The 27,735-nt window shown below is 39.2% G+C and overlaps 1 protein-coding gene across 4 annotated transcripts in view; it reads right to left on the reverse strand.

The window, feature by feature from the left end:
• Nucleotides 1-5,516, reverse strand: part of LRCH1 (leucine rich repeats and calponin homology domain containing 1) — a 56,743-nt gene extending 51,227 nt beyond the window's left edge. For 3 of the 4 annotated variants that reach the window (XM_026042855.1, XM_026042853.1, XM_026042854.1), the window contains exons 1-2: nt 5,380-5,516; nt 795-921 (exon numbers count right to left, since the gene is read on the reverse strand). In XM_026042855.1, the coding sequence (XP_025898640.1) occupies nt 795-921; nt 5,380-5,402 (150 nt within the window). In that variant the 5' untranslated portion in view covers nt 5,403-5,516. The remainder of the gene's footprint in view (nt 1-794; nt 922-5,379) is intronic. The other variant, XM_026042852.1, reaches the window with a different exon arrangement.
• Nucleotides 5,517-27,735: the final 22,219 nt, after the last annotated feature.

Here is a 27,735-nt window from a genome sequence, read left to right on the forward strand (position 1 = left end):
GTTTCTTAAGAGGTCAAAATGAACAGAAATAACCAGAAGACACAACATACGCCTATGATACATGAAAGAAGGTGGGAAGCGGAGATAGAGAAACTTGTATATACAATATCCACATACAATCTGTCTTAGAAAAACACCCACAATTAAATGCAAAGATAAGTTACTGATTAGATAAGGAAATTAAGGTAGTGATTAATTTTGGCCTCTTCAGTCTTGGTAATCAAGGGACGTGTTTGTCATAGGTGACCTACTGCTTGCAGGAATAGTAGCTCTTGGGGACACTTGAGGAACACAAGAGGACGAGTAGTTTTGTAGATCTACTCAGATACAGGGATTTATAGGAAAGGAAGGCTGCATGGAAAATATATTTAAACAAGATGCAAACAGACTGGTACGACCAGTATCTTTAACAGAACACAGCGTGGTAAATAGGCAATAATAAATAAGAGAAAGAAAGTAGAAGGGAAGGAGGTTACAGGGAGGGAAGAGCTTTGAAGAGATGATGCCAGAACTAGGAACTTGACAGCCTGAAAGGAGGGAGCCAGTAAATGCCCTGAGGGCAACTGGTAAAGATGATGGAACTGCCAGCAACGTTGTGAATGAACCAAGGGCCCAGGAGAACATACAGGAAACTATTATTTTGTTATTATCTCACACTCTTAAAAAGTTCACAAGTTTATCTTTTTTAACCTGCAATATAGTATTATGCATTAGTTCAAAGAAAGTTGCAAAGTGAATTATACTGTTTCTAATCAAACATAGACAAAAAGAGAACAGTAAAACCAGTAACCTACCAGTTCCATTAACTGTTTCAGCTGCCCTATCTCTTCTGGAAGGGAACCTAGCTTATTGTTACTTGCAATTAAGACTTTTAGAGGAAGACTGCATAGGCAAGCTGGCAAAGAAGAAAGCTGATTTCGACTGCAACAAAAACAAAAAGAAAGCGAGCATTAGGAATACAAGTGACATTTTACTGCGTGCTCCTCTAAAACACTGAGAATATTTTGTAAAAGTGTTCCCATTTTGATATTTAAAGTGTAACCTGTGGAATTAAGAAATTGCAATTATCAAGGAAATACTCATACAACAGAATATCTCTACTAATAATAAATTATTAGAGAATACTAGCACTCCAGAAAAAAATGGATTTGCATCATTTCAAGAACATTGCCCCCAGAAAAGCTTTTTTCCTTCATAATGAATATGGGAAAGACGATTAAAATGTAGTGTTTTTCAAGCACTTAACAAATGTTTATCATTTTACTACAGTATAGAGAAGAAACTTATGCTCCAACTTAAATAAACTAATTACAGAAGACTTATTACTTAAATAAACTAAGTACATAGTTTATTTTGACAGTTCCTTTTCAGTAAAGTTATAGATGAAGATTACTTAGTACATTCCACTTTTTTTTTTCAGGCAACCCAAACTTTGCTATGTTTTGTAAAACAGAATCAAAGTAATAAAAAAGAAAAAAAAAAAAGAAGAAAAAAGAAAAAAAAAAGAAGAAAAAAAGAAGAAAAAAGAAAAAGAAAGAAAAAAAAGAAAAAAAAAGAAAAAAGTATATTCTCTTTGCAGAAGGTTTTGTTTTCCATGAGCTGGTCAGTGAGCACAGGCCACAATCTTATCCCTCGCATGAGCATGAGAAGGCAGGCAGGTCCCAAACCCAATTTGGAAACTATTTCTATAAATTGCCATTACACATCACTGCATTCTCAGCACCTAACATGGCTTAAACTTTTCAGTGCACTGGGGACCAATTTCATTCTCATTTTGCAGACAGGAAAACTAAGAAACAAGGAAAATAAATTATGTCCTCAATATCTCACAGAACGTTCACAGAAGTGTTAAAAAGTAGACAAAGCCACTCAGCTGCCAGGCCTATGACTGCCTCTAATTCACATTTTTTTTAAACTTCTTTCCTTTTTGCTCATTCACTGCTCTTCTGTATGGAGAAAATTAATTTTCACCAAGTCTACTCTAATAATAATAACAATAAACAACAACAACAACAACAACGGTTTCTCCTGACCTTCCAGGACAGCATTTCAGACTGTCATGCACAGAAATCAGTCACACAACAAGATAAGCCTTTTATAGAGCCTTACATCCATTATCCCTTATTTTCCTTTCCATCAGCAATGCCTGACACAGGTTAGAACATTCTGAGGAAAGATGCTCCTCAGCTGGGAAGACTTAGGATCTAATCTATATAGACTGTACATATAAATATATATATATACATACATATATGCACACATGTATGTGGGTATAAACTATGCTCAACACATGAATCCTATAAGAAGTGATGAGCTCTAAAGCTGCTCAGTCAGGGACCTGCCTGAACACCCATGGTAGCTCTGACCAGCAGAGGACATCAAGGGCATTACTCTCTTTTTTCCCAAGTTACGAAAAAAGAAAAATTACGAAAGAAAGAAAAATTAATTTTCTCAGGTTCACTTAAACAAACAGAATGAGCTTATTTAAAGATTTTGAAATTTCTCAGTGGGGAAAATATTTAGCACAGATTTTCATAGCTACCTTGCTTTCTTTAAAGAAACCTGAAAATGTTGACATTTAACTCGCACACATTAAACACAGGAGATAACAGAACAACTTTTGCAGGATCCACACAGCAGCATTTCTCCTCGTACCCCCAACTTCTGCACAGAGCATACAAACCCCGGCGCTATACGGGCCTTGCATCATATATGGCAGAAAGAAAACTACAGACCCTAAAAGGGCAGAAACAGCCCAGTTTTGGATCTCCATATACCTAAATTTTGTCACAGAACATTCTTATTCCCTCTCCACAGCTGAGTAGAGGATTTAGAAGCTTGTTACCAATAGCAGCCACCTTTATATAATAATAATAATTAACAACAACAACAACAACAATAATAATAATAATAATAATAATAATAATAATAATAATAATAATAATAATAATAATGGCATTGGGAATCACAGAGTGGTTGAGGTTGGAAGGGACCTCTAGAGATCACCCAGTCCAATCCCCTGCTCCAGCAGGCACACCCAGAGCATGGGGCACAGGGCGGCAGCCAGGCAGGTTTGGAAGATCTCCAGAGAAGGAGACTCCACAGCCTCCCTGGGCAGCCTGTGCCAGGGCTCTGGCACCCTCACAGGGAAGAAGTTCCTCCTCACATGGAGATGGAACTGCCTGGGTTGCAGCTTGTACCCACTGCCCCTTGTCCTGTCACTGGCCACCAATGAGAAGAGCTTGGCCCCTTCCTCCCTACATTCCCCCATCAGGTACTTCTACATACTGATCAGATCTCCTCTCAACCTTCTCTTCTCCGGCCTAAACAGACCCAACTCACTCAGTCTCTCCCTCATACCAGAGATGCTCCAGTCCCTTAATCATCTTTGTCGCTCTCCGCTGGACCCCCTCTAGAAGCTCCACGTCCCTCTTACGCTGGGCAGCCCATTGTAAGAGGAAACATTAACTGTTCAGCTCCTGTAAAATTGTCCTTTAAGGGTCAAAAGAAAACCAACACCCAAACCTCAAGAACCAAAAGAGCCTGGCACACTGAGGAGTGTAAGCTATCTTGTGCACTCTCAAAGTTATATACTAAACCCACTGCAAAAATAGCCTCGGCAAATTTGTCCCCAAACTGTCATCTTTAAATTACAAGCAAGAAGTGAGAACATTGTTGCAAAATACAATGCTAGAAGATAGCTAGACAAAAACGACCACAGAGTTAAAATTCTCAAAAAGTCTCATCTCATCCAAGAAGCAGCTATAATGAATGAAATTATTTTACTGAATAAATGCTTCTTATAACTGTAAGTTTTGAGTTTCCCAGATCCCTCTAGCCAATAACTTGCTAAACGGATTACAATTTTTACAGCAACATAGCAAGCACAAGAGTGTCAGATCTGTGAAACTTATCTCAAGAAAATAATAAATGCCTTGTGCTATTCTCTTTCATCTACAAAAGTTGAAAGCCCTTAGCTAAAAGCACTCTTACTAACATATACTTATTTTACCACCCCATTGAAGAAGATGAAAATCTAAAAAGATTAAACTATTCAGCAGACTGGACATGCACAAAGGGATTAATTTTAAGTTCTAGTGAACTCAGGAGCAATCCACTAAGAAATAAGGAATAGCACATCCCAAGGCAAAGAATAAGAAACTGTCATGTCTGTTTAAAAGATATAACTTTATTTAAAGATACGACACTGTTCACCAAGGCCCGCAGACTTTGTCTCTTGGCATCACTTTCTAATTCTACCCAACATAGCGGCTCCATTGGTACCAGGTAGAAAAATAAGCAGCTCTCATCCATCATGTTTTCCTTGCCAAGAAGCAAAACGCTGAGGACGTCAAGGATGTATTTCCCTCTTCTAAAGGCTGCTTATTTTGTCCAGCTAATCTGGGGGAAGGGCACATCCACACGAAGAGGAAATTATTTCCAAAGACTTTAAACTGAGGGAAATGACCTTACTTAGGAAAGCCTGAAAAATATCCTTTTGTTTTGATTGTGTAATTTACTGTGATACGTGATACTCCGTCTGTTTGCAACTATTCTGGGTTTGTGATATGACTCACAAATTCCAATGCCAGTGAGCTATTTCATTCTAATGTCTAAAATTACTTAAATGCTTTATGCAAACAATGTATTTAATGCAGTATCAATTTCTCTATGCACATCTACTTCTGATGCTATTTCACAAATTACGAGTCCAACTACTACGGTGTGAAAATGCTTGAGATACTCCAGTTTTGGCTCTATAGAGTTGTATCACAGAAGCCAAAGCTATAGTACAGTGAGAGTGCAAAGAAAGCTTGAGGACCATGCTCACCATTTCCAAGACTTCATATATTGGGTTTTAAGCTACAAGATTAGCATCTACAGTGTCTTTTCCTGGAAAGGAAACAACAGTGCCTATTTTTTTGCCCCTTCCTCTTGAAAAAGTAGTTATTTTTTCTTGCATAACGACAGGATACTAACAACAAAGCAGCACACCTTGCCTTTCCATTCTCCAAGAAAAAGATCCATCTTCTACCTCTGCCCCTTCATCTTTTTGACTACAAGTACATACATTACAGTTCAAAAAAAAAAAAAGCTTGTCATTAGAAGGTAGTTAAAGCATCTGTGGTGACATAATTTGCATTCAGAAATTGCTATAGTAGTAGGGGAGATTAATGCTTTTTTGTTCTTTCCTTAAATCATTAGTTTATTTTGGTCTTTACGATGCCTTTCTGTACAATGAAGTACCCACAGGCAGTGAATTTCTGATTTGCTCCTGGGAATAAAACAAAAGGTGTCAGCTGTTCCAGAAAAATATTAAGAACAGACATGGCACATTTGCAAATAAACAACAAAAAGATAGGGTAAACTTAAACTTACCTCAAATTTAAGTAAGTTAGCATTTGTAAGTTCACTATTGCATCTGGTATAATTTTAATACAATTATGGTATAGATTTAGTGTTTCCAGTGACACAAAATGGCACACCTCTATGGGAATCTCAGTTAATCTATTCTTGGAGAGATCTGAAAGAGAAAAAAACAAAGGAGAAGATACATTTTTTGAACCATTAGAAATATATGCTTACTTTGAGAAGCTATGTTTCTTTAATAAAGATAAATGTTATCGTACACTAAGATAGCAAATTCTGCCAATATTTTCTTTATACAAAATAAAAGCAGTGCTAACTTTTGGAACATTAAAAGGGAGCATACAGCGTGTAAAAGAACAAACACACAGTTATATTTAATCAGTTTGATAAAAGGTAATTTATTCACAAGACTCAATGTTGTTGAGGAAGAACATGCAAACAGGAGTATAACTTTCAACGTTTTCATTATATATATCCAAAGACTTTTACACAGCTGAATATTTTCAACAAGCTTTCAAAAGAGTCCCCTAGACAACTTTTCAACCAACCTGTATTTCCAGTATCTCAGTTAATTATAAAATAATTCTACCTATAAAAATGATGAAGATTTTTAAGAACATATATATGGGATATGAAGCATAAAATACACACAAGACAACAATGATGGATTCCAAATCCCTCAAGTCTGTGTAGACATAGAACACAAGTTTTCTATTTTTAAGTAGCTGTTTATTTCTCATTTTAAGCACACAAAGAAAAATCAGTATGAAGAAACGTAACTGAGCTTTACTCCTTGGCAATATCACAACACGAAAATATAAGTATCACAATTCTGACAGGAATCCAAGTAAAAGTCAATTCTGACATGAGTCCAAGTTAAATACTAATGTATGTTGGTGTGTTAATGGAGTTCAAAGGAATATTTAAATCGTGTAGCAGAACAACTGTCAGGAACAGCATCAGTCTCCCCAGAGCACCAGATGGAAAAGCTGACCTGAAAAATGGTCATCTGGGTTAAGTGGAAGGAACAGGTATGCACCTGGGCAAGAAAAGAGTTGTCTGGTGGGAAGAAACAAGAAAAATGATTCTTTCTCACTTTCTCACTCACAATGTCTTTCTCACTTCTTCCCTGATGCTATTTAAGCCTTCTCCCCGATCCTTCAAAGCTTCTGATTTTCTTAATCTACAAGAAGGAAAAAACAGCCAAAGGACTGGAGAATCAAGTCCAGCGTGCTGATGATCTCCCTCCTCTCTTCAAGGTCATCAAATAATTTTTTGTCTTTTAGACAAAGAGGTAGACGCCTGACGATGCACTGAACTTTCTTTGCACTGTCAAACTTGTCCACTTGCTGCGCAGTGCTTCAGTAGCACTTCAAAACTAACCTTGTGAGGAAGGTCTGATTTAGTACTTGGTAAGGCTAGTAACATGGTGCATTAACTCACCTTCTCCTCTACTCAGGCCAGGTTTACTATTAAACTCTAACAGCAGATTGACATGTGATAAACTACCAGTGTGATGCAGAGGGTCTTCATACAGTCTGGTTTCAAAGAAAAGTCTTCTTTTTATTTCTTTAAAAAGACACTTCACTTCATTGGCATCACCTTTAGAGCACTCTCCCTCCCTTCTTCATGGAAGAAGGGGCAATAAAAGTCAAAACATGGACGTGAATGTTGCACAGAGAGTAACCTCTCATCCTTGACCTCATCCTTAAACAACACAAAACCTTGGGAACACAAGAATGGGGCTTCTTCTCATGGTATTAAAACTGCGGCCTATCACCGACCCCCACCATCTTTGCCATTTCTTTTCACATCCAACAAAAGAAGCTGTTATCACAACATACAACTTTTCCCCAAAAAAGTGCAGCTGCCTCTGGAATGCCCCTGTCCATGTAACAGCACTCCTACTTCAAGAATTATGTCAAAAATGTCTCCTCCTACACATCTGACAGGGCACAATCTTCCCAGGAAAAGCAGAACTTATTCATCAAGTGGTTTCATTAACACTAAGCATCTTTCAAATATTACATTATGGTATTTTCCTTCTCAGTTAAATGCTTAGTTTTTAGCTCATCAGTGTATTAAAGTCTGATAGTTCATATAAGAGTTCTCTACACTCTTCAGAGTCAAAAGTGAACACTTGATAACATGACCCTTTGCTCTATAGCTGTCAAAAGCGTGGGTATACCTAAAACTTTAGTTTTAGTTCACTATATTTAACTAAGTCTGAATCCTACAGACTTAGGGCTGAATTAGGGCTTAGGAATTCCTGGAGGGCAAAGACATGTAGACATGTTGCCACATTCCCCTATGCCACCTTACTAGCCAGCTATGTTGGCTCCTGATGGAGCACACAGACATCTGATTAGAATTTATGATTTGGATCTTACCTTATGAAATAGCAACTGCCATAAAAGGGTAATTTAAAAGTACTAAAAAGGTGCAAATGTTTTTTTACTCTTCAAGTTCTCTTTTTCATTCAATTTTAGCCATGCTTCACAATTAGTAAGTAAACGTTATGATTTGAGGTTACTCACACATGCAATAGAGTGATTTTTATTTAATAAAATACCTTTATATAAATTAATCAGATCTAGTTTTCAGTATAATATATAGATGGATATAATCTGTATACTTCTAGCATACACATGGGGATTTTCAAATTAACAAGGCAGTGATTTAAAACCAAATCAAACACGTCTGACTTGATTTTAAGAATAAAATGAACTTTTTCCTGACTATCCTTTGTTCTTGAGAGTTTTAAAGCTGCTAAACTGAAAAAGGATGAAACAAATAACACAAATGATTATATACAAAATCCTAACACGTGACTGTGTTATATCATAAAACGTTATTTGCTAGTGTTAAATTGTCACAGATTAAGTCCATTTCTGACCTGTTTTATCTGCTGTTGCTTGACAAATAAAATGAAAAATAAAAATTAATTGTACCCACAGCACACAAGAAATAACAGCTACTCATATAAATACACTGAAAAAATAATAATAAAAAAAACCTGCAGGAAAACCTGCAGGAAACTGCCCGTTTTCAATTTGCAGGCGACATCCGCCCAGGCAAATATCCACCGGAGGGAAGGGGGAGCACTAGAGTGAGCTTCTTGTGTGCTGTAAATGCAATACACTATTCCCTCATTTGTGACACCAAGAAACTTCAAAGCACATTTGGCTTTGCTTCATTTACCTCCTGACAATACCAAGTTTGTTAAAACTCCAAAATAAAGGAAGGGGGGAAAAAAAAGCGCAATATGGCTTAGAAAAATAGTAGGTGGACTCTAGTCAGTCAGCACAAGTTTGGTATATACCCCTAGACACAGTGTAAAGCATTCTGCCACCAGAGGGACCAAAACAGCACCTGTCAAAATAACTAGAATAACTTCTTATCTACTTGCATCTTGCATGTACTTTTCCCCCTTAAGTAGTTGGAAATGTGTATCATCCCATAGACAAATTCCATATTTTACTTGCAAAAAAACACTGTAAAACTATAAAATGCTATTTAACTGTAAGGCTTCCACCTAGGTTGTCATCTTGGAGTGTTGCAGTGCACTTTGCCTGGGCTTCCTGCTCTCTCTCCCTACCTGACGGGAAAGGTCAATGACCAACATCCTGTGGGATGCACAGCCAGCTTTTGGAAGGAGAAAGCAAAGACTTCTATTAAAGCTGATATTTAATGCATTCTGTTTTGTTTGTGAAAATTATGCCAGAAAATAAACAGTATTTCTCAACTCACAAACACTTTTGTGTGTGCTCTTTAGCAATCAGAAACACAAAGCGCCAGAAGGCAAAGAACGCTGAATACAGTAAAAAATTCTGCATAGCTAAAATTAATCATACATATATTTTGTGTCATATTTTATTACTATTATGATAAAAACACCTCAGCCTGACTATTTTACACAGTGTAGGCAAGTTTCCCGAGTCCTCCTTGTCCCACACCTCGTCGCAACACCCTAAGGGGCAAGTTTATCTAACAATACAACCTGCATTTAACATTATTTTCTCATTGACACTAACTGCTGTATCAATACAGCGGTTATTGATCTCGTAAGTAGAGTAACGCACCATACAGCAGTTGTACGCGACCATTTTAGCGACCACGGGGCGGTGAGGCAGGCGTGGGGAGGAAGAGCAGAGCACAAGCGCGAGGCCTCGCGGAGATGGCGGCCACTAGAGGGAGGCCGGATCGCGCAGACGCCACCAGCGCGCGCGAGCCCCCTTTCCTCATGAAGCCCCCTTTCCTCATGGAGCCCTCTCTCCTCATCGTCGCATCCCCACACGGGCACCATCCCTCAGGTGTGAGGAGGACAGCAGAAGGAAGCAACAGAATCACAGAATACTCAAGGTTGGAAGGGACCTCTAGAGACCATCCAGTCCAACCCCCTGCTCCAGCAGGGACACCCAGAGCACGCGGCACAGGGCGGCATCCAAGTGGGGTTTGGAAGATCCCCAGAGAAGGAGACTCCACAGCCTCCCTGGGCAGCCTGTTCCACTGCTCTGTCACCCTCACAGGAAAGAATTTCCTCCTCACCTAGAGACGGGACTTCCTGTGTTTCAGCTTATGCCCATTTCCCCTTGTCCTATCGCTGGCCAGCAATGAGAAGAGCATGTCTCCTTCCTCCCTACATTCTCCCTTCGTGAACTCATACATGTTAATCAGATACCCTCTCAGCCTTCTCTTCTCCAGAGAAAACAGGCCCTACTCGCTCAGTCTCTCCTCATATCAGAGATGTTCCAGTCCCTTAATCATCTTAGTTGCTCTTCGCTGGACGCTCTCGAGAAGCTCCACATCCCTCTTATATTGGGGAGCCCAGAACTGCACGTCTCTGCCAAGAGCCGCAGCAGACAACTCTGAGACGCTGTTTGTAACATAACGCAGCCTGAGGCAGCTCAGATCAGTTACTGCAGGAGCAACATTCAGCCCGTGGAAGCCAACCAGTACGTTAAGGGTCAGCCATTGCATGAACACTGCTTTAAAACCTCGTTGTTGCCAAAAGACCGTCACCCACCGTTCCACTGTATTTCCCCCACTACTACATCTGTATTAAGACGCTAATGTAAAACATCTACATTTCATCTTGATCTTGTGCTTCTTCTGGCCCAGAACAACGGATTAAGGGTCAACACTGGGAGGAAATCCAGCTCCCAAGGGGGCTCTGCTTACCTGAGAAAGCCAAAGCTGCCATGGAAGTGCCCGGGTCTCCCTATAAACATCCTGCTAAGCACCCTTCAGCCTGTACATCTCCAGATAGGTATTAACAAATTAACAGAAACCCAAACACCTGTATTCCAAGATAGGAAGAAAATAAATAAATAATGGGGCAGTAAACACCTGCCATCAGCAGAATGACCTTTAATAACATGTGGTATGAAACGCCAAGTTTATGGGCCATGCAACATTCCTCCCTCTCCTACGCCTTCCTTAAGCGGGAGGATACAAGCCATTAATTTTCCCCCTCCTTAATAAAGAACTAAACCTGAGAAGGGTCAACAGATTTAACCTGTAAGAAAGCGAGATTTGCCCTGGCTCTTCTGTAGAAAGGAAATTCAAGGAGAAGTGTAATTTGCAACCTAAAAGCTCTCAGGATGAGCCTCGGCCATCATAGGTGTAACAATTATCTGCATGGAAGCCTGCAAGATTGGGCAAACTGGAGGTTTTGAGGACACCAGAGGAAGCCTTGGACCATGAAGTTCTTGCCTGAATTGGAGAACGAGGATAGATCTGAAACCAAGGCATGAACTGCCCTTTACCCCAAAGACAGTAGATCCCGACAAAGATGTATTCCAGTGTCTTCTGTTAAGACCCTCTTGTTTCAGCCACAAAAATCTGCTTTCTTAAAGCTGTCTATGTTGTAAAACAACATTTTCCACTTCCACAGGGGAATTCTGTTCCTGGCCCAAAGACAACACTACTAGAAAGAACAAGCCAAAAGCAATGTCAGTGTTTGTTTTTCACTGCAGCCTCAGTGTTAATGGCCATCATTATTATTCTCCCTATGACTGCAGACACAAGAAGGCTTTTCATGCCATCTAACATATGCCCAGTGACCTTCTGGAAGAGGAGGTCACACAGAGGATGGTAGCACAGTTACCATCTGATAGCAGCTAGAACATCACGCATTTTGCTGAAGCACTTCATGGTTGCAAGAATGTCTTCTCACTTGCTGCACACCCTGCAGAAGATGATTTTCCACATTTGACAGGCTACAATTGAGATTTATTGTTAATTCATTTTTATACATGAACTGTGTCATGTTCTGCAAGAAAATTTGTTACAATTCAGGAAGGGAGCAGAAGCTATTTGATCTTTCGCTGTATGAAAGGCATGTGGGGAAAGGTATCTGATGCTAATTCACAGTGACACCAAGAGCGCATTACTCATCTAATCACTTCCCTTTCTGTCTGAGCATCTCCTCCAAATGCCAGTGTGTTATGTAAATTATTAATCTACTCCCTTTCCCTCTAATTCTTCAGCTCAGCATGGCATAATTACGCTTTTTCTACACAAATTTGTTCTGTACCATAAAAGCCCGTTTATGCTGTTAAACACATCCTTAAACAATGAACTAATCCTGTGGCTATTGCACAGGAGCTACAGCGTTTGAAAGAAATGGCTAAAAAATACTGCAGGAATCTGTTCAGAGGTAGAGGTAGAGGTTCCAAGAAAGAAAGTCCTGGAATGAACAAATTAAATTGTAATAAATAACGAAAACCAGATGGTTATTCCTAGATTTTAAAAAATAAAGTAAATCTAGCTTTCACTGAAAGCAAAATAAACATAGACTATACTGTCTCCATCCTTAACAAGTCAAACAAACAGAAAACCCACCTAGCTAGAATCTCTGGAACTATAAACCTGTATTTTTTGTATCAAGATCCTTAGCTTCTGCAACAGTCTCCAATTTTCATTTTTAGTTTAAGACAGTGTTTCTCAATACTCTTTTCTTTTTTGGGAGGAAAACGAAAGCAAAAACCACAAAGATATCTCCCACAGAACTGCTGCTCAGCAATCAGGAGAGGGTGCAGCCTTGATGCTAGTTGCGTAACGTTAAAACTTCCAAGTATACTGTGACTGAGATAAAAAGAATATCTTTTTATGAAGAGACACATAAGCTATGTTGACTGCAAAAAAGCCTGTAATAAAAGACAAAAGCCACCTCCTTCCCTCCCATGTAAGCAATTCAGTGGTGGTGAGTGGGCTGGCAAAAGCAGCTTATTCTTGCCTAATACTTCCTGGGAACACATGTGGGAATGAGGCAGCAGGTGCCAATGGCTGTTGGGGCTCAGGCTTCAACTAGATGCACCAACAACACTGATATTTACCTAGCAGTTGCACTGCAATATGCATTTTGAAGGGACATTCCTTCTCTTTTGTTTCTGTTTTGGAATTGTCTCACAGACCATCTTATGAAATCCTGGAGGGAAAAAAAAATGCTGAACCATACAAGTTACTGAGCCTGCCTGGCAATCCCTGATTCTAACAGAGTCATTTGGTAGTTAAGGTGTTCCCAGGGTGGTTAAAACAGCATTAGCACAGGCACAGAACAGGCAGCATATAAAATAGGAAAGGGGAGAGGAAGGTGTCCCTAGCTCCCCCCAGTACACCTCTTGCTCAGCAATAATGAAAACAAAATGTAAAAAATCATCTTCTCTGAATTAGCCCATAGCCCTCAAGACCTACAGTGAAGGTCTCCATGAAAAGGAGTCCTGAAAAGAACAGGTTGACTGTGTTCTTCTCTGTTAGCTACCAGCCTGATAGGGAAGAGAAAAAGTACAATTCAGATCTACTTTAACTCCAAAAGCCCAGAAAAAATATAACTCATATGGAACAAATGGAGTTAAACTATCCCAGCCAAGAGAAAAAAAATTATTTTTCTTGCACAAGTTGTGAACCTACGGAAACAAGTGACAAATCACAGTGAGAAAGACACGGAGCTGCAACTCAGGGCAGCTCCAGCAAAAAATAGGAGCCAAACTGAAAGATTCCCAACTAGAACTGGAGATGTGGGGTGTTCAATTTGAACTGTGAGCGTAGAAAACAAAAGATTTTTAAGTACATAACCTGTTAGTTTGGCCTGTCTCACAAGAGGGTACGTTCACAAACCCTTACCAGGAGATAGTGCTGAACTATTCACTCTCAGCAGCACGACACCACGGGGGATACTGAACCTAATTATTGCACCATTGCTGTTTGTGACTCAACTTCCATTAGTATCTTGAAATTTAAATCAGCAATTTTGATTCAACACAATTTTGAAGTTGTTAATGACCTCCAAAACTGCTTTACTTAATGACTGACATTTTTTTAAATGTACCTTACTCAACAATTTGGTCAATACACAGGCAGTTAAAATGATCCACTGGTGATTTCATAGATCTTGTCACCATTCTGATCGCTCTCAATATTATAATTATTCTCAGCAGACACTGACTTTTCTCAAATGCCTTCTCATTATGTATATTTAAGCACCATATCTAAGTACCAGGTTATTTAGTTGTGCCCAGGAAGAGGATAAATCTGAGGAAACTGTGGTTTTAATTGGAAAACTGCACAGCCTTCTGATCAGCTTACAACTCCTTTCTGTGTAGCACATTCTTCAGCCTTGCATCTCTATAATTCATTCCTGTTCCAGGATCTTTTTATTCTAAAAGAGCCCACGCCCAACAGTTTGCTAGAATTGCTACAATTTTAGTTTGAACTTCTTACAAAACAAGGAACCCATGAATAAGAGTGGGACTCTGTACTCTCTACGCAATACACCAGCAAATATGCACATGTACAAATATGTCTGATTTTTGGAGGAAAAAAGGTCTTACTATTCTGAAATGATAAAGTGGAGCATCCAACTGGCAGAACCTTCTCATGAAAGATGGCATTACCATATACTCTCATGTTTTTTTCTATGTTTCTTAAAGAAAAGTCCCATCTCTGAAATTTGTTTATTCAAGATTGATAAAGACAACAACAAAAAAACCCAACAATTTTAACTAAAACCTGAAGCTCCTACTGCCTGGCTTGTGATGGTTCCTCTGCCAGGATCACGTGCAGTTCTGAAGAAGATGCCACTCAAAAGACTATACATCCTATACAAGATAGTACAGGGTTGTTGTGGCTTGTTCTTTACAGATTATCTGTCTTCCAAATACAAGAGTATTTGATTTCACTGTAAGTTATTTTTAAGTGCTGAATCAGAACAGAAATAACCATCATATGCTACTCTCTTTCCAATGGGAAAGGTTGAAAGGCTGTTGAGATTAGCAAGATTTATGATTATAAATCAAGCATCTCAACGTGTAAAAAGACAGAATTGCATATGTTTAAGCAACCTTAAGACATATTCCCTTGAAGTCTACTATATTACAGCTGAAGTCTTTCTCCAGAATCATGTGCAGATACCAAATTCTCCTTTATCTCTCTCCTTTGCCTTATACCTAAGGGCAGATTATGTCCAGTTCTCCTGCCCAGCTGCTACCTAACTAACCAAAACAAAATTGCAAGATTGACAATCCAAGCAAATCTCTTCTGCCCCAATACAATATGAACTGATCTTTCTTAAACAACGATGAACGATCTTCCATGCAAGGGTTCATTATTGCCATGTATCATGTTGTTAATAATTTCTTGTCCTACTGAAATCTCCTGATATAGCCTCAGCATCACATTAGACTTAGAAGATTTGGAGCATTGGTGGCTTATGAGCATCTTCACAAGCATCATATCCATTTTTTTCTCCTCTGTTATTTGCAGCTGATGACTTTCAGCAGGGACTTTAGGTATTGACTTTAAAGTACCTGACTTTTTTGACTGCTGTTTCCCTAGACCATTCTGTACAGCCCAATGAGCATTTCTAACATCAAATATTCCCTGATCAGTGTCTTAAGTCTCCATCTTCACCAGCAAAAAGTAAAAATACCTAAGAAACACAACACTGAATTGATTAAAAAAACACCCTAACACTAGTGATCTTTCTAAGAAAGGAGGTTACAGAGACAAGGCTATCTACCTTGGTTGAAATTAAAGAAAAAAAATACATCAGCCAGAGCTTTTTTGGCTAACAAGTAAAAAGGTAAGCAAAGGTATTTTTTATTATGAATTTATAAATGCGTTACACTGCCTTAAGTGTCACCCAGAATTACAACTCTGAGATGTAACAAATGAGCAGAGTTTTGATGCATCGGTAAACTAAGCCAATAACCAGAGCACATGTACAAAATACTTGGGTTACTCGGGGTCTTACACTTATTGCTGTTTGTCACTGTGCCCTCCTAGCTCTGCTGCTTGCAAAGAATGTGGCCCAGGCCCTTCCTTCTCACTGCCCGACACACACATCTCTAATTATAAACAGGAAAATCAGTTCTCTGCGTTTTCCTCTAGCAAGACTGTTTTATTATTTGAAGGACAAGATTTAGATAAACATTTTTCAACAATCAGTACGCCATAAAAACACTCGCATTACATACAGCCAGAATTCCATTCACTTTAATGAATTACATGGGCGTGAGGGTTTGGGGACAAACAGCTTATACGAAATGACACAAGTTACAAGAGGAAGAAAGGGAACACACAACACAGAGTGGGGGTACTTTTCCTTCAGGAAACTGTGATTTTTTTGTCCCTTATTTTTTCAAGGACATAAAACCACAGTTTCATTTTCATTTGTCGCTGGAAAAAAAAAATGGAGCCTCTGAGAAGACAACGGGGCAAGAGCCTTTTCTCCACTGAATTCTGTTCATTCCACTCGGGATGCATAACGTGCCCAGACCCTGTTCTTTGGTTTCAGGAGGTACAGTTTAACCTACCAGTCTGCTTCATAGTACTGGCCCTGAAGGGGGAAATACTATAAACACCTCCCTGCATTGCTGAGCTCTTGGATGCTGGCAGACAGTTCCTTGTCACCAACAGTACAGTATTTTCTCCTCAAGGATGTGTAATTTGGTGGCCTAAAATCAATGTGTAAACTGCCTCCATTTTAGACAAATCTGAAGAAATTACATTTACTAAAGGGAGCAGGTACATTCTAGACTAAAATAGAAGTTGTTTTCTTTCTACAAAAAAGAGGGCATTACTTGAAGAACTGTCAAAATGACAGATTTTTAAGGATCAAAGATTGTAAGGATTGCTGCACACAGTTGATGGCTCACTAAGAGCACACCTGTTACTAAAGATTATAAAAAGTGTTTTTATAGTTATTATACTGCTTTCTTCAGCAGCCATTTGCATAGCCTGCATATACTCAAAGTGCTTTGGTTTTCTTCAAAAGACACTAAGTTTCAGTTCGAATATTACACAACTGCTACAAAAATTTTTTTATTTTCACTGAAACATAATAGGGGAAAAACATCTCAGTCTTCAGAAATGTTGTGCGTGTTAAACACGCAAATTGAGGGCAAAGACCTCTCAAAAGCCCCGTTCTCAGGAACGTATTAATCTTTATCCATGCAAATGATAATTACCGGAAAATTAAAATGGTTAAGATCCTGGAGGTCTCTTGTGAATGTATTTCTTCCCTTTTCAAACCGGACAATAAAGCAACGGGGAGAACGTACCGCCGAGCTGCCGACGGAACAGATCGCCAGCCAGAGCAGCCCACATTTTCCACATGGTTTCTGCATTTTCCCTATACATCCCAGCAGATGATTTGCACGTGGGGCACAAATGCCACTTCCAGCTGCTCTTTGCTCCTCACTGCTGTGCCCCAACTCCGAATTCTTTGAGCTGACACTTGTGCAGCGAGCAGCAGTGCTTCCCCAAACCACTACTAAACACAAAAACCAGCTCTTTGCCATTAAATATATATATATTTATACATACCAAACTGCACAAATAAATACACTCTTTCTCTACGGGGCAAAAAAAAACCAGAAAAATCCACTAAACCCAATGCATTAGTTCTCATTTACCTCCTTTTTAGTATATTTCAGAATATTTCTGACCAAGTGAAAGTCTATTCTAAACTTTTAAGTCCACTTCAGCTATCTCAGTAGCATTGCAATGTGCCTCCTAAGATTTCTATGGATCTTTTGCACATTTTTCAGCAAATCAGATATATATTTTAAAAAAATCTATAGCAAAAACTTATAAACTGATAAATGAAGATCCCTAATTTTTCACTAAATCGTGAAAATAGTGTTCAAGTAACTTTATACTGCTTATAAATCCTAAACGTTATTTCTCAGTGTTCTAGGTTTATCAAAATGTGAAGTTCACTACCTCACTATAAAGCTTAGTGAGCAAAACTTCACCAAAGCCCTGTCTGTGAAGCATAAACATGGAAAGAATTACACCAGCTCTCTGTGTTGAGAGAGAATTATCCAGCCTAGCAATTAAATTTTAAAATGTTTTGCTTTAGTGAACTCGAGTGTAAAAACCTTCTTTTTTTTCTCAAGGCGAGATTTAAGCAAGAGTTAAATAAAAAGCCCAGTAGAACAGAAGCAATTTAGAGAGACCTGCATTATGTACAGATGAATGTGTACTTTCAAGCCCAATGTGCAGAGCTTACAGGGTTTCTTTTCCATACTTTCCTTACTCTGAAATTTGATCTGGAACCCAGCTATCCTAGACACATTGCCCAGGGCAAGAGGCCAAGCGATTTGAGCTCCGCTTACGGCCGCAGCAAAATCTATGTTTTGATACACACAGCTCTAGATCACTGCACTCAGGAAAACCCTGCAGCTCTATCTGTGCTATCCTGTGAATAGAGCTGATAATTTACCAACTACCCAAGCTTCTTCAATAGCGCAACATAATCCATTCTCATTTTCCAAAAACACCGCAAACTAATTGGAGTCGAAAGGATATGGGCATAGGCTTAAAGTAGGAATTTTTAAATCATCTCAGCCTGCTTTTTAATTCCATCCTTTATTTCCTTTCAGTAAAACCAGAGCTTCACAAATGGGCTATTTTATGGTTTCTCCCAAGAGCTAAATCATGTTCAGCCAAAGGCAACTGCCCCTATTCACAGAGTCCTGACAGAGCCCAAACACTTTTGCTTTCGATCAAAGTCAGCAGCTGACATGTAAGCAGCAGGCTGAGGCTACTGCAATATCCAGGCTCCAGCTATGAACCCTCTGAAATCCTTCTGCAAACCTACCCAGGTTGGGGAGTTTATAAGCATTAAAAAAAAGTTAATCATGCTATTACTGGCAATATTATAACTATGTTTATTTACAGAATTGTGAATCGTCTCAGCTGTTGCTTTGAATGTTTAGGCGAATAATTTATGGCAAATACAGCTAATCAACAGGCCAAGAGGAGGAAGGAAGGAAGACAGAAGCTCTTAATACAGTTGAAGTTTAGAACAGGAAAGGAAACACAGAAAAGACATCTGGAACCTCACAGTGTGTTAGAAATGACAAAAGCCTAGCTTTGTTTTTATATGACCCCTTCCACAGTATTTAAAGTTAATTGCATAAAGTGCACTATGCATATCCAAAATACACCACTTATAATTCCACCCTGAGCCAGTGGCTTCATAAAGACAAACTGTATCTCCCATTTATTCCCTAGAGAACAGAAACCAACAATTCCAATTCCTCCCTTCCTGGCAGGAGAAAGGTGTCCTGTGCCTTCTCAAGGCGTAGTATCTGTTAGGACTGATTCCTGTGAAACAAATTAAAAAAAAAATAGATTAGTTTCAGAACTGTTCCCCAATCCAAACAGCTCCACTGGGAGTTCCCAGATGAATACGAGTGTCTGAGTTACTATATTGACTGTATAAAACTGAAATTTTACTTAAAAATATAGTAAAACTGAAATGGTTTTGAAAGTCTAATAGAAATTATTCTAGAAAGGTTTAAGAATAAAAATAAATAAGATTAACTTATTATGAGAAGAGACGGTATATAAAATTATTAATTTGTCTCATTTCAACTTCACCTGATCTTACAGTTGAGAAGTCCCTCCCTACAGCTTTATTAGCAACCACAAAATATTGCTTGGAATATTAGAAATACTAGTTCAAAACCAGTCAATATTTCGGGTTCCCACAGCATTCCACTTATTTTAAATTGTTCAAATTGGTAACAGGATTTTTTGTCTGCTTGATCTATGCTGCGTGTGAGCCTAGGAAAGGGCAGACCACTTTCTGCTTTCCTTCTCAGGAACCACAAATGCAAAAAGGGCATTAGCTGAATTATTCGTAGGTAGGATAAAGGCATCACAATCTGATTGAAGAGGCTTTAGAGGCTTTCATCTTTTTAGACTACTTTAATGTTTATTTTGCAAGCTGTGCAGCAACTCAACTCTGATCAAAGGGAGAACTTAAAAGCAGCTACTCAGCTGTACATACAGGTGCAGTCCTATTAAATCAGGATTTTTCTTGGCATTCTTGAAGTGGAACAGTGGCCCGTGCTACAATTATATGGTTGAAGATACTAAGCTTTTTATGGCTGCAAAGGCCAGTTTAATGCTGTCAAACTGCTTTTGATACTGAATAACCAGCTGATACCCTGGAAGACAACTTAAGTGTAAAGATACGGCACAACTTAGTGCTCAATATCAATCATAAACACAAATCAAAGAAAGATGCAACTGTGTTGGAGGCAACACCACCACCATGCACATCCAGTGTCCTACCTACACATGGTTCTAGCTGCCCCATTGCAAAAAGCACATAGGTCAGAGAAGCCAAAAAATACCAGTAAAAGCCTAGGCACACGCTAAAAACCTAAGCACGCACTATGAGACCCATTATGGGCTAAAATAATAGTTATTTTTATAGATCTTTCTATCATCAGGATAGAAAAAGCTCACATAAAGGCCACGAGTTAAAGAATCTCCTCCAAGCCAGAGTAATAGCTTTGCTAAAGCTCTTGATTAACAGTAGTATAGTAAGATTTTGGACTAAATGTCATTTACCAAACTCCCTTAGCTGCACAAAAATGCAAAGTGAACCGACTACTTGACATTTCACTGCAATCCTATTTTTCCCCATTTCACTGTGTTACGTAACTTCAGTAAACTTGGCATCCAGCATCTTTAATTAAATGACAAAATGTTTTTAAAGTTAATGCATATATTTAATACACCTTGATATACTTCCTTAAGGCCCTTATCACGGTACGTTTTTGCTTGGTATGTGTGACAGCTTCATGTTTTAAGATGACAGATAAACGAAAAGAAATAGAGGACTTTAGGGTAGAAAAGAAAATTGCTGCCACTTTGCCAATGTTATCAAACCAAAACCGTTGCATACACTTGACTCCTAAGACCAGATCTGAAAAACAGCTGTTTCTTTTCCCACCAATACATCTGCATTTAAATAGATAATAAATACTACTGTTTTGGGGAAGGCTACTGTTAACAACAGCTGCATCTGCAGGGGAGTGTAGTTAAGGCAAAAGCAGCTACAAGGTTTGAGCTGCTTCCTTCACCATTCTCCTGACATTTTCAAGGCACTGGAACCAGACGCAGCACTTCCAGCAAGGGCAGCTACTCAGCAGCTAGGAAATTCTTCAAACTCCATTTGTTGCTTACCACAGATCTATAATATTGATTTTTTTTTTTTAACATATAATGATTTTATTGCAGACTGACAGAAGAAACCCTTTAGTGGAGAAAAATTAAGGCTACCTCTCATGCAGTTTAACTGACCTGGAGAAACAACAACAGCCTCTGAAGGTTTAAATGAATAAAATTCTGCACATAAACATGGTGAAATCCAGCCTTGGGTTTTGCTTGCAAGGTGGAGAGCACCATGCAGAGAACAGCAATGAGCCCAGGCTTCCTAGGGCTTTGCATGTCATGGTTCAACTACAACACTCACCTCCTCTCCCTTATATCCCATCACCAGAGCATCTTGGATACTGCCAATTGTACCTGACAGTAGAAAGCCCTTCTCCTTCAAAATGAAGCTCCATTAAAAAAAAAAAAAGAAAAAATTTAAGTGTGTGAAACCTCAAAGTAATGGCCCAACTCCCTTCTGAATTACTCAGGGTTCCCTCTCCGTACTTCCAACCTTACGATCCTACAGGGTCAGCTGCTTTCAAACCCTTTCAGAAGAATAAGGGGAAAAAAAAAACAAACAAAGCATCACCTCAATTTCTAGCAATTTCTAGCACGAAGAGTAAAAAGAAGAAAAAAATTCACTCCAGGCACACATTTCCATTTATGTTGGAAGGAAGGAGGCATTTCCAAGTTTTAAAGCAGGTTGGTCAGCCTTAAGAAACCAAAGAACCTAAGCAGTGGCTGTTAACTATTAACAGGTTAGAAATCAGGATCTGTAGTCACTCCTGGAGTAAGCAGTAAGAGAAAACAAGGAAAGAAGCTGATACTGCACAAAAGGTGCATTCTTTACTTTGATAATCTACCTCCCCCTTTTGCAAATCTGTAAAATGGATACCAGTTTTAGGTGTATAATCTATTAGAACATACATGTGTATTATCTCATAATGTTTTAATGTTAGAGGCTGGAATCATAACATTTACGTACTGAAAATCTTGACCCTTTTCAACTCTTTCCAAGTAGTACAAGTGACTCACTGCAAGGCCTGTCTGAATACAAACCAAGCAGCCTCTGTGCTCCTTATAAAACAATAAATTCTTTCATGTTTTAATATAATCTTACTGCAAATGAATTCAAGGCATTGGCATTCCAGGATCCAAGCGAGGTAAAAGGAGGAGAGGTTGACACAAGTCAAGATTCAGTTCCTTTGCGCTGGACCTCACTGCATGTTTAAGAGCCTCATTTCCTGAGGAATGCCATTAAGTTGTGGCATTTTGAGAGCAGTGCACAGTGTTAACTGGAGTTAACAGAATTACAGACAAAACTGCAGAAATAATCATAAAAAAATATTATATATATTTTTAATACTGGAAAGATCTATGAGTGCTTTTGACAATACATTAAAAATAGCTGCATGCCAAGTACTAAGCAGGAACCAACCTAATTCCAGCTTTGGGAGCTGCAGACAAATTGCATTTATCGAGGGGAAAAGGCACCTGAAAGCCTGAAACAAAATTTGAAGTGCAAAATTCCCCGCACAACGCACCTGTAACAACCACGGGACATTGCAACACACCCCTGTGGACTGCGGCCTCACCCAAAGCTCCTGAACAAGCTGGACCTCTTCAAACTCAAAACCTCTTCAAAACAGATGTTCTCGTCTAAAAATGATACTTTCTAGCAATTCTTGAGAAATATTTTTTAGTTCCCTCACTACAGGAAAAGAAAAAAAATCACACAGAATCTGTCACAAACTGTAGAAAGGTACTATTTACATATCATAAAAGGAGGACAAATCAGTAGTTTGCAGAAACTCCTTTGGAGCAAGCATGAGCATTCACTTCTAAGGAAAAAGTGGTTATGCATTTGTTTTGATCAAATACATCTAAAAATACATATATATAAATACATTCATATTTATAAATATGTTTTATTATATATGTAATGTAAATATGTATATATAAAGTAAAAAACCAACAAAACTATGTTCTCTACATATATATATTTTAGATAAATTCTAAAAACTTTGAAATTTCAACCTAGCCAACAAGTCTCCATTTTGCTATATGAAAAAAGGATAACATGGTACCAACCTGACTATTTGAAGACATGGGTAATGTCACACAATATCGGCCAAACCAGAGAGACATTCATGTATCAAAATTAGAACTATTTTCCAAGTGGACTCGACCAGTATATGACACAGGGGAAAAACATGTTCTTTAGAGAGACCAGTAGGGTTACTAATTCTATTACTGATTCTCTTTGCTGACTGTTCAATGCAGAAACTATATTTAAGCTATTACACATACAACATATATAATAAAAAGGCAATATATGCAACAAGTCCCGCACGGAATATAAATAGGAAACTTCAATTGCTTAGTTTCTAATATTTTGCAGTCATCTCTGCAAACATAATATTAAGTTATTAAAATAGAGTCAGGGAAAAAAACCCATTCAACAATCACAATCCCTAGCTACATGAGCTACATCAGCTACATGAACTAGTACAAAGAAGCAAGCCAGTTTATGTACACTAAACCCATAATCTAGCTGCATTAGGCTATTCAGTAATCTCATAACATAAGCAACCTATTTAGATCGGAAGATTCACAAAGATTCACAATCTTCTACGTGTCCTGTTTGCTTTCTATGGACTCCTAAGCCTTTTGCTTTTTTTCTCTCTTTCTCCTCACCTCATTAAAAAAAAATCACGATTTAAAGTTATAATTTTATTTTTCTGTTTTATGGTTACAAAAAAAAAACAAACTGGGAAAGCTCCCAAAAGGCCTTAATTTTACAGCAGGCTAAATCCAGGGAATTGCAATGCTCTGGACTTCAAAAAAAAAAAAAAAAAAGAAAACAAAATGGAAATCTATGAAAATCAGAGCAGACACAACAGCACGTTTGTTGCCGTCCCCTTTATTTCTGCTCTCAATATTTATCCCCCTGGCACGACACTCAGTTAGGGAATCAATGCAGCTCTAACTATTTTGACAAAGAACCAGATGGGGAATTGTGCGTGGCAGGTATCCAGCAGCACATGAAGAAAATAACCTGCTCTTTCCAAACACACGCGTGCCCATGAACACTTGAGCATAACTGGGAGTCACTCTACCTATGTGCAATATTCTGTGACCATGGCATTCCTTTCTCTGTCGCCAAGGGGGTCTTAAGTGGAGAATATTCCATACGGGAAAGTTTCCAGCCCTCACCTCACAAGCAGCACAACAATATAATGAATGGAAAGTGTGTCCTCCTCAGAAGCAGCAGCACACGTGGTGCTTTTGAAGTGCCTGCGGTATTCCGTTTTCCTTGGCTGCAATTCCAACAAACCACCAAGAAGGAGAATTACCTAGTGTCTGAAAAAAAACGTTAAGGTTAAACGTAATATCTTGGCCTGAAACATCTGCAGTTCTGAAACCAGCAGAGAACACGGCATGGAACGTGAAACTATTTTGAAAAAAATTGCCTTAATTTGAACTCCTATAATTTCCTCTAAGGAAATTAATTTAATTGTAATCTCAACTTATTCTGAATTTGAGGACAAAGCAAACAAATGAAACCCCAATAGCACTAAACAAACAAAGGAAGAACCACCAGCTAAATATCATCTCTGGAAGAGAAGGGGAAAAAGAAGATCTGGCACACTTTTGAGTCCACCTCAAATCCACAAACGCCCTGCAAATGCAGTTTTGAAAAACTGGCACACATCAGAGAAGCTACAAACACCCTCCCAGCTCACCAATGTCTGCAGTGAACTCGGGGTCATCTCTGAACCTTCCAGAGCTCTTGCAAGGGAGCTTGGACATAAGTGAAGAACAAGATGGACAATTTGTGGATCAGCCTATAAGGCAAAACCCTTCCCACCGAAAACTCCTGGATCAAAAAATAAAGGATTAAAGCAGCCAACCATCACAGACTTTCCTGTAGACTGACGATTAGGGATCTCTTGCCTGTTTTCTTCTCCCTACCTACTCAGAACTACCTACTCAAAATACCCTTCCAAAACCTGCACTTAGGTTTTCTTGATAAGAATTTTATTATATACAATATACTTGCTTAAAATAAATGATAAAAGACAACTTTGTGCATTACTTTTAATAAAGTGTTATGCTTGCATCAATCTCTTTGTTCAACGTATACAACATTCTGGATGCTTTAGTTAGATGCAGTTATCACAAACTAAGCATTGAATCTGTGTTCCCATAAGATTTCCCTTTTATGAACCTTCCATTCTTTTTGCCTGAACTACTTTTTTGCTAAAGCCAGAGTCACAATTTTACCCCTAAAAGTGCCCCAAAGGTACTTTTCTTTAACACTGTTAAAGTAATTGCTCTAGACTTGCATACTGCATCAACTCTACTCTACTTGGCTAAATAAAACATAAGTCATCAATCCATAAAAATATTTATACACTTGTTGAAACAATAGCCATAAACACAGTAAAAACTGAAACAATTTTCTCGGTCTATTTTTCCTTAAAAACAAATGCTATTTTAAACTTAACAGATCAAACGGGGGAAAGAGTCCTGGAACTATCTTTCCACAGCCATCACAGCTCCACCGGGCTGAGCTGAAAATTTAACACTGCAATAAAATGATCACGACCTTCCATGTGACAGCGTGAAGTCTAAGGTCTGCATTTCACTTGGGGAATGCGAGGAAAAATGTGGCCAGCACTAGTCAGAAATGAGATCAAATCTCAAGCCTTCAGAGAGCAGAGGGGCTTAAGTGACAGTGGCACAAAGAGGAGCTTAAGATAAAGCTGAGACTAGAACTCAAAGTGCACCCTCCAAACCTGCAATGAACCTGCACTGACTGCAGGCAGACTCAGTTTGAGCCCAAGGGCAGAGCCTGTCCTGATGAGCTCCCTTCTGGACAAATGATGCCAAGCCTAAGGGGAGAAAAGGCAGTGCTGCTGCCAGTGCCAGCCTCTCATGCGCTGCACTCGCATGAGGAGCCAGGCTAAAGTAACATTCACTTTTCGTGAAGAAGGTTTTTCATAATTTTTTTTTCTTTGACTAAAAGGCTCTGGTTTTCCTTATTGTCTTTTGGGTCACCTCTCTGTTTTTTCTCCAGCTCACCATCCAGATAGCAGTCGTTGCCACGATAACTCAACCACCACTACTTGTCTTCCATTGCCATTTTCCTAACCTGAGTGTTATGTTTCTGTGTGCCTATGGAAACACTGCATCCCATAACTTAGCTATTCAGTCTTCAAAGACCTTAGAACTTTCCATCTTGAACTACCAGTAAATTTTCATGCTCTTTATCTAAAGCAAGTTGGGAGAAAGTGACTGAACCTCTCAAGCTAATTCCTTTAAATGGTCCAGCTGCCAGACAGTGAAAGTATTTTTTTTTTTTAAATGTGTTGTATTACCCAGGCTTTTGAACTCCTTGCTGGCACTGGATGACATGCAGCTTGTTCATCATGCAGGAACCTGGACAGCACTAAATGCAAACCTAGGCAAATTAGCATGCCCATAGGTGGGAAAAACTGAATAGCAAAGTAGCAGTGAAGCTGCATCTCCCACAAAACTGCAGAAATACTGCTAATTTCAAACTCCTCAATATGTAAAAGTGTTGCAAAACTTGTTGTGCCCTGTGCCAGGCGGTTGCTTTAAGCTGATAAGGTGCAAGGAGGAGGCTATAGACCAATTGCAGAGTCCTGCTATGCCTATAGATCATAGGAAGGCTCTATGCCAAGCTCATAATAAACTGAGTGCTTAAAGTCTTAACTGGAGCTGGTAAAGCTCAGGGCTCTTGCAATATTATTTTAGAAACAAAGTGCTAGAATGCCACAAGCAACCTCTAAAGTCAAGGAAAGCACACATCCTATCCGGTCACAATAGGAACAAATAGCAAATTATTTACAGGATCCAAAAAGGACTAATTTTAGTCTTTTTAGTCCTAATTTTAGTCAGGGGACTAATTATAGTCCCCTGAAGATGGCTAACCTCCCTTCGTCACTGCATGAAGTGCAAAGGCCCAGTCAACAACAAGCAAGCAAACAGCAAAACAGAGCTGGGAAGCATTATGCTTTAAGCTAGAGAGGAGCAGGTTACCCAGAATAACGTTTATTCTACCAGTACTGGTTTTCATAAAGCTAATATAAATCATCCACGCTTCTAAGATAAGCACCATGTTAGAGCAGCTCTCGCCTTCATCCATCATCTTTACTAACAAAACCAATCACGAGCAATTTTCAGGGATGCCACTGAGGAATCAAAATATTTAATAGTTAGCTATATTAAAAAAAAAAAAACAACCCACCCTCACACCCAATTACATCCTGTGGATTCTCTTTCTATTGAGATACATGGTGCTTCATTTGTCACTTCTGCCATCACTTGATCCCTTTATCCCTTCGGGAAAGCCAAGTTCCTCACTCCGCTGACCTCTGATCACAAGGATAAGTGAAGATTTGTCCGCTGTGGTTTTCAGCAGAAAGCAAACTGTACATTCACAGCGAGCTGTGCATTCCCTGCTGGGAAACGAGCGTTTCCCTGGGGCCTGGTACTGGGAGGCGCCCAGAGGCCGTATCAACTTCCAGCAGAGCGAGGGTGCTGCCCGCTCCAGGCGGGACAGGTTGCTCCATGCTCAGCTCCAGGCACCATCCTGGTAGAGGAACCCGCCTTGGGAACAGCAGGAGATCCCCGCCTCTCACTGATGACTGAAAACTCAGGAAGCAAAAACTTAAAGGGAGCCAAATACGGTGGACTGGGCAACCTGCAGGATTCCTCCTTCCTGGCCTGGTCCCCCAATCCCACTTCCAAGTCCCACCAGCAGCAGGGCTGAGCAATTCCCAGCAAACCCGGGCACACAACACACCAATGCAGAGAGAAGGAACAGAGTGGACAACACTGCGGACACCTACAGAGAGCCCCGAATTTCCCCTA

Source organism: Nothoprocta perdicaria, unplaced genomic scaffold, assembly GCF_003342845.1.
Source record: "Nothoprocta perdicaria isolate Ctin4 unplaced genomic scaffold, notPer1 scaffold_316, whole genome shotgun sequence".
Lineage (NCBI taxonomy): Eukaryota > Metazoa > Chordata > Aves > Tinamiformes > Tinamidae > Nothoprocta > Nothoprocta perdicaria.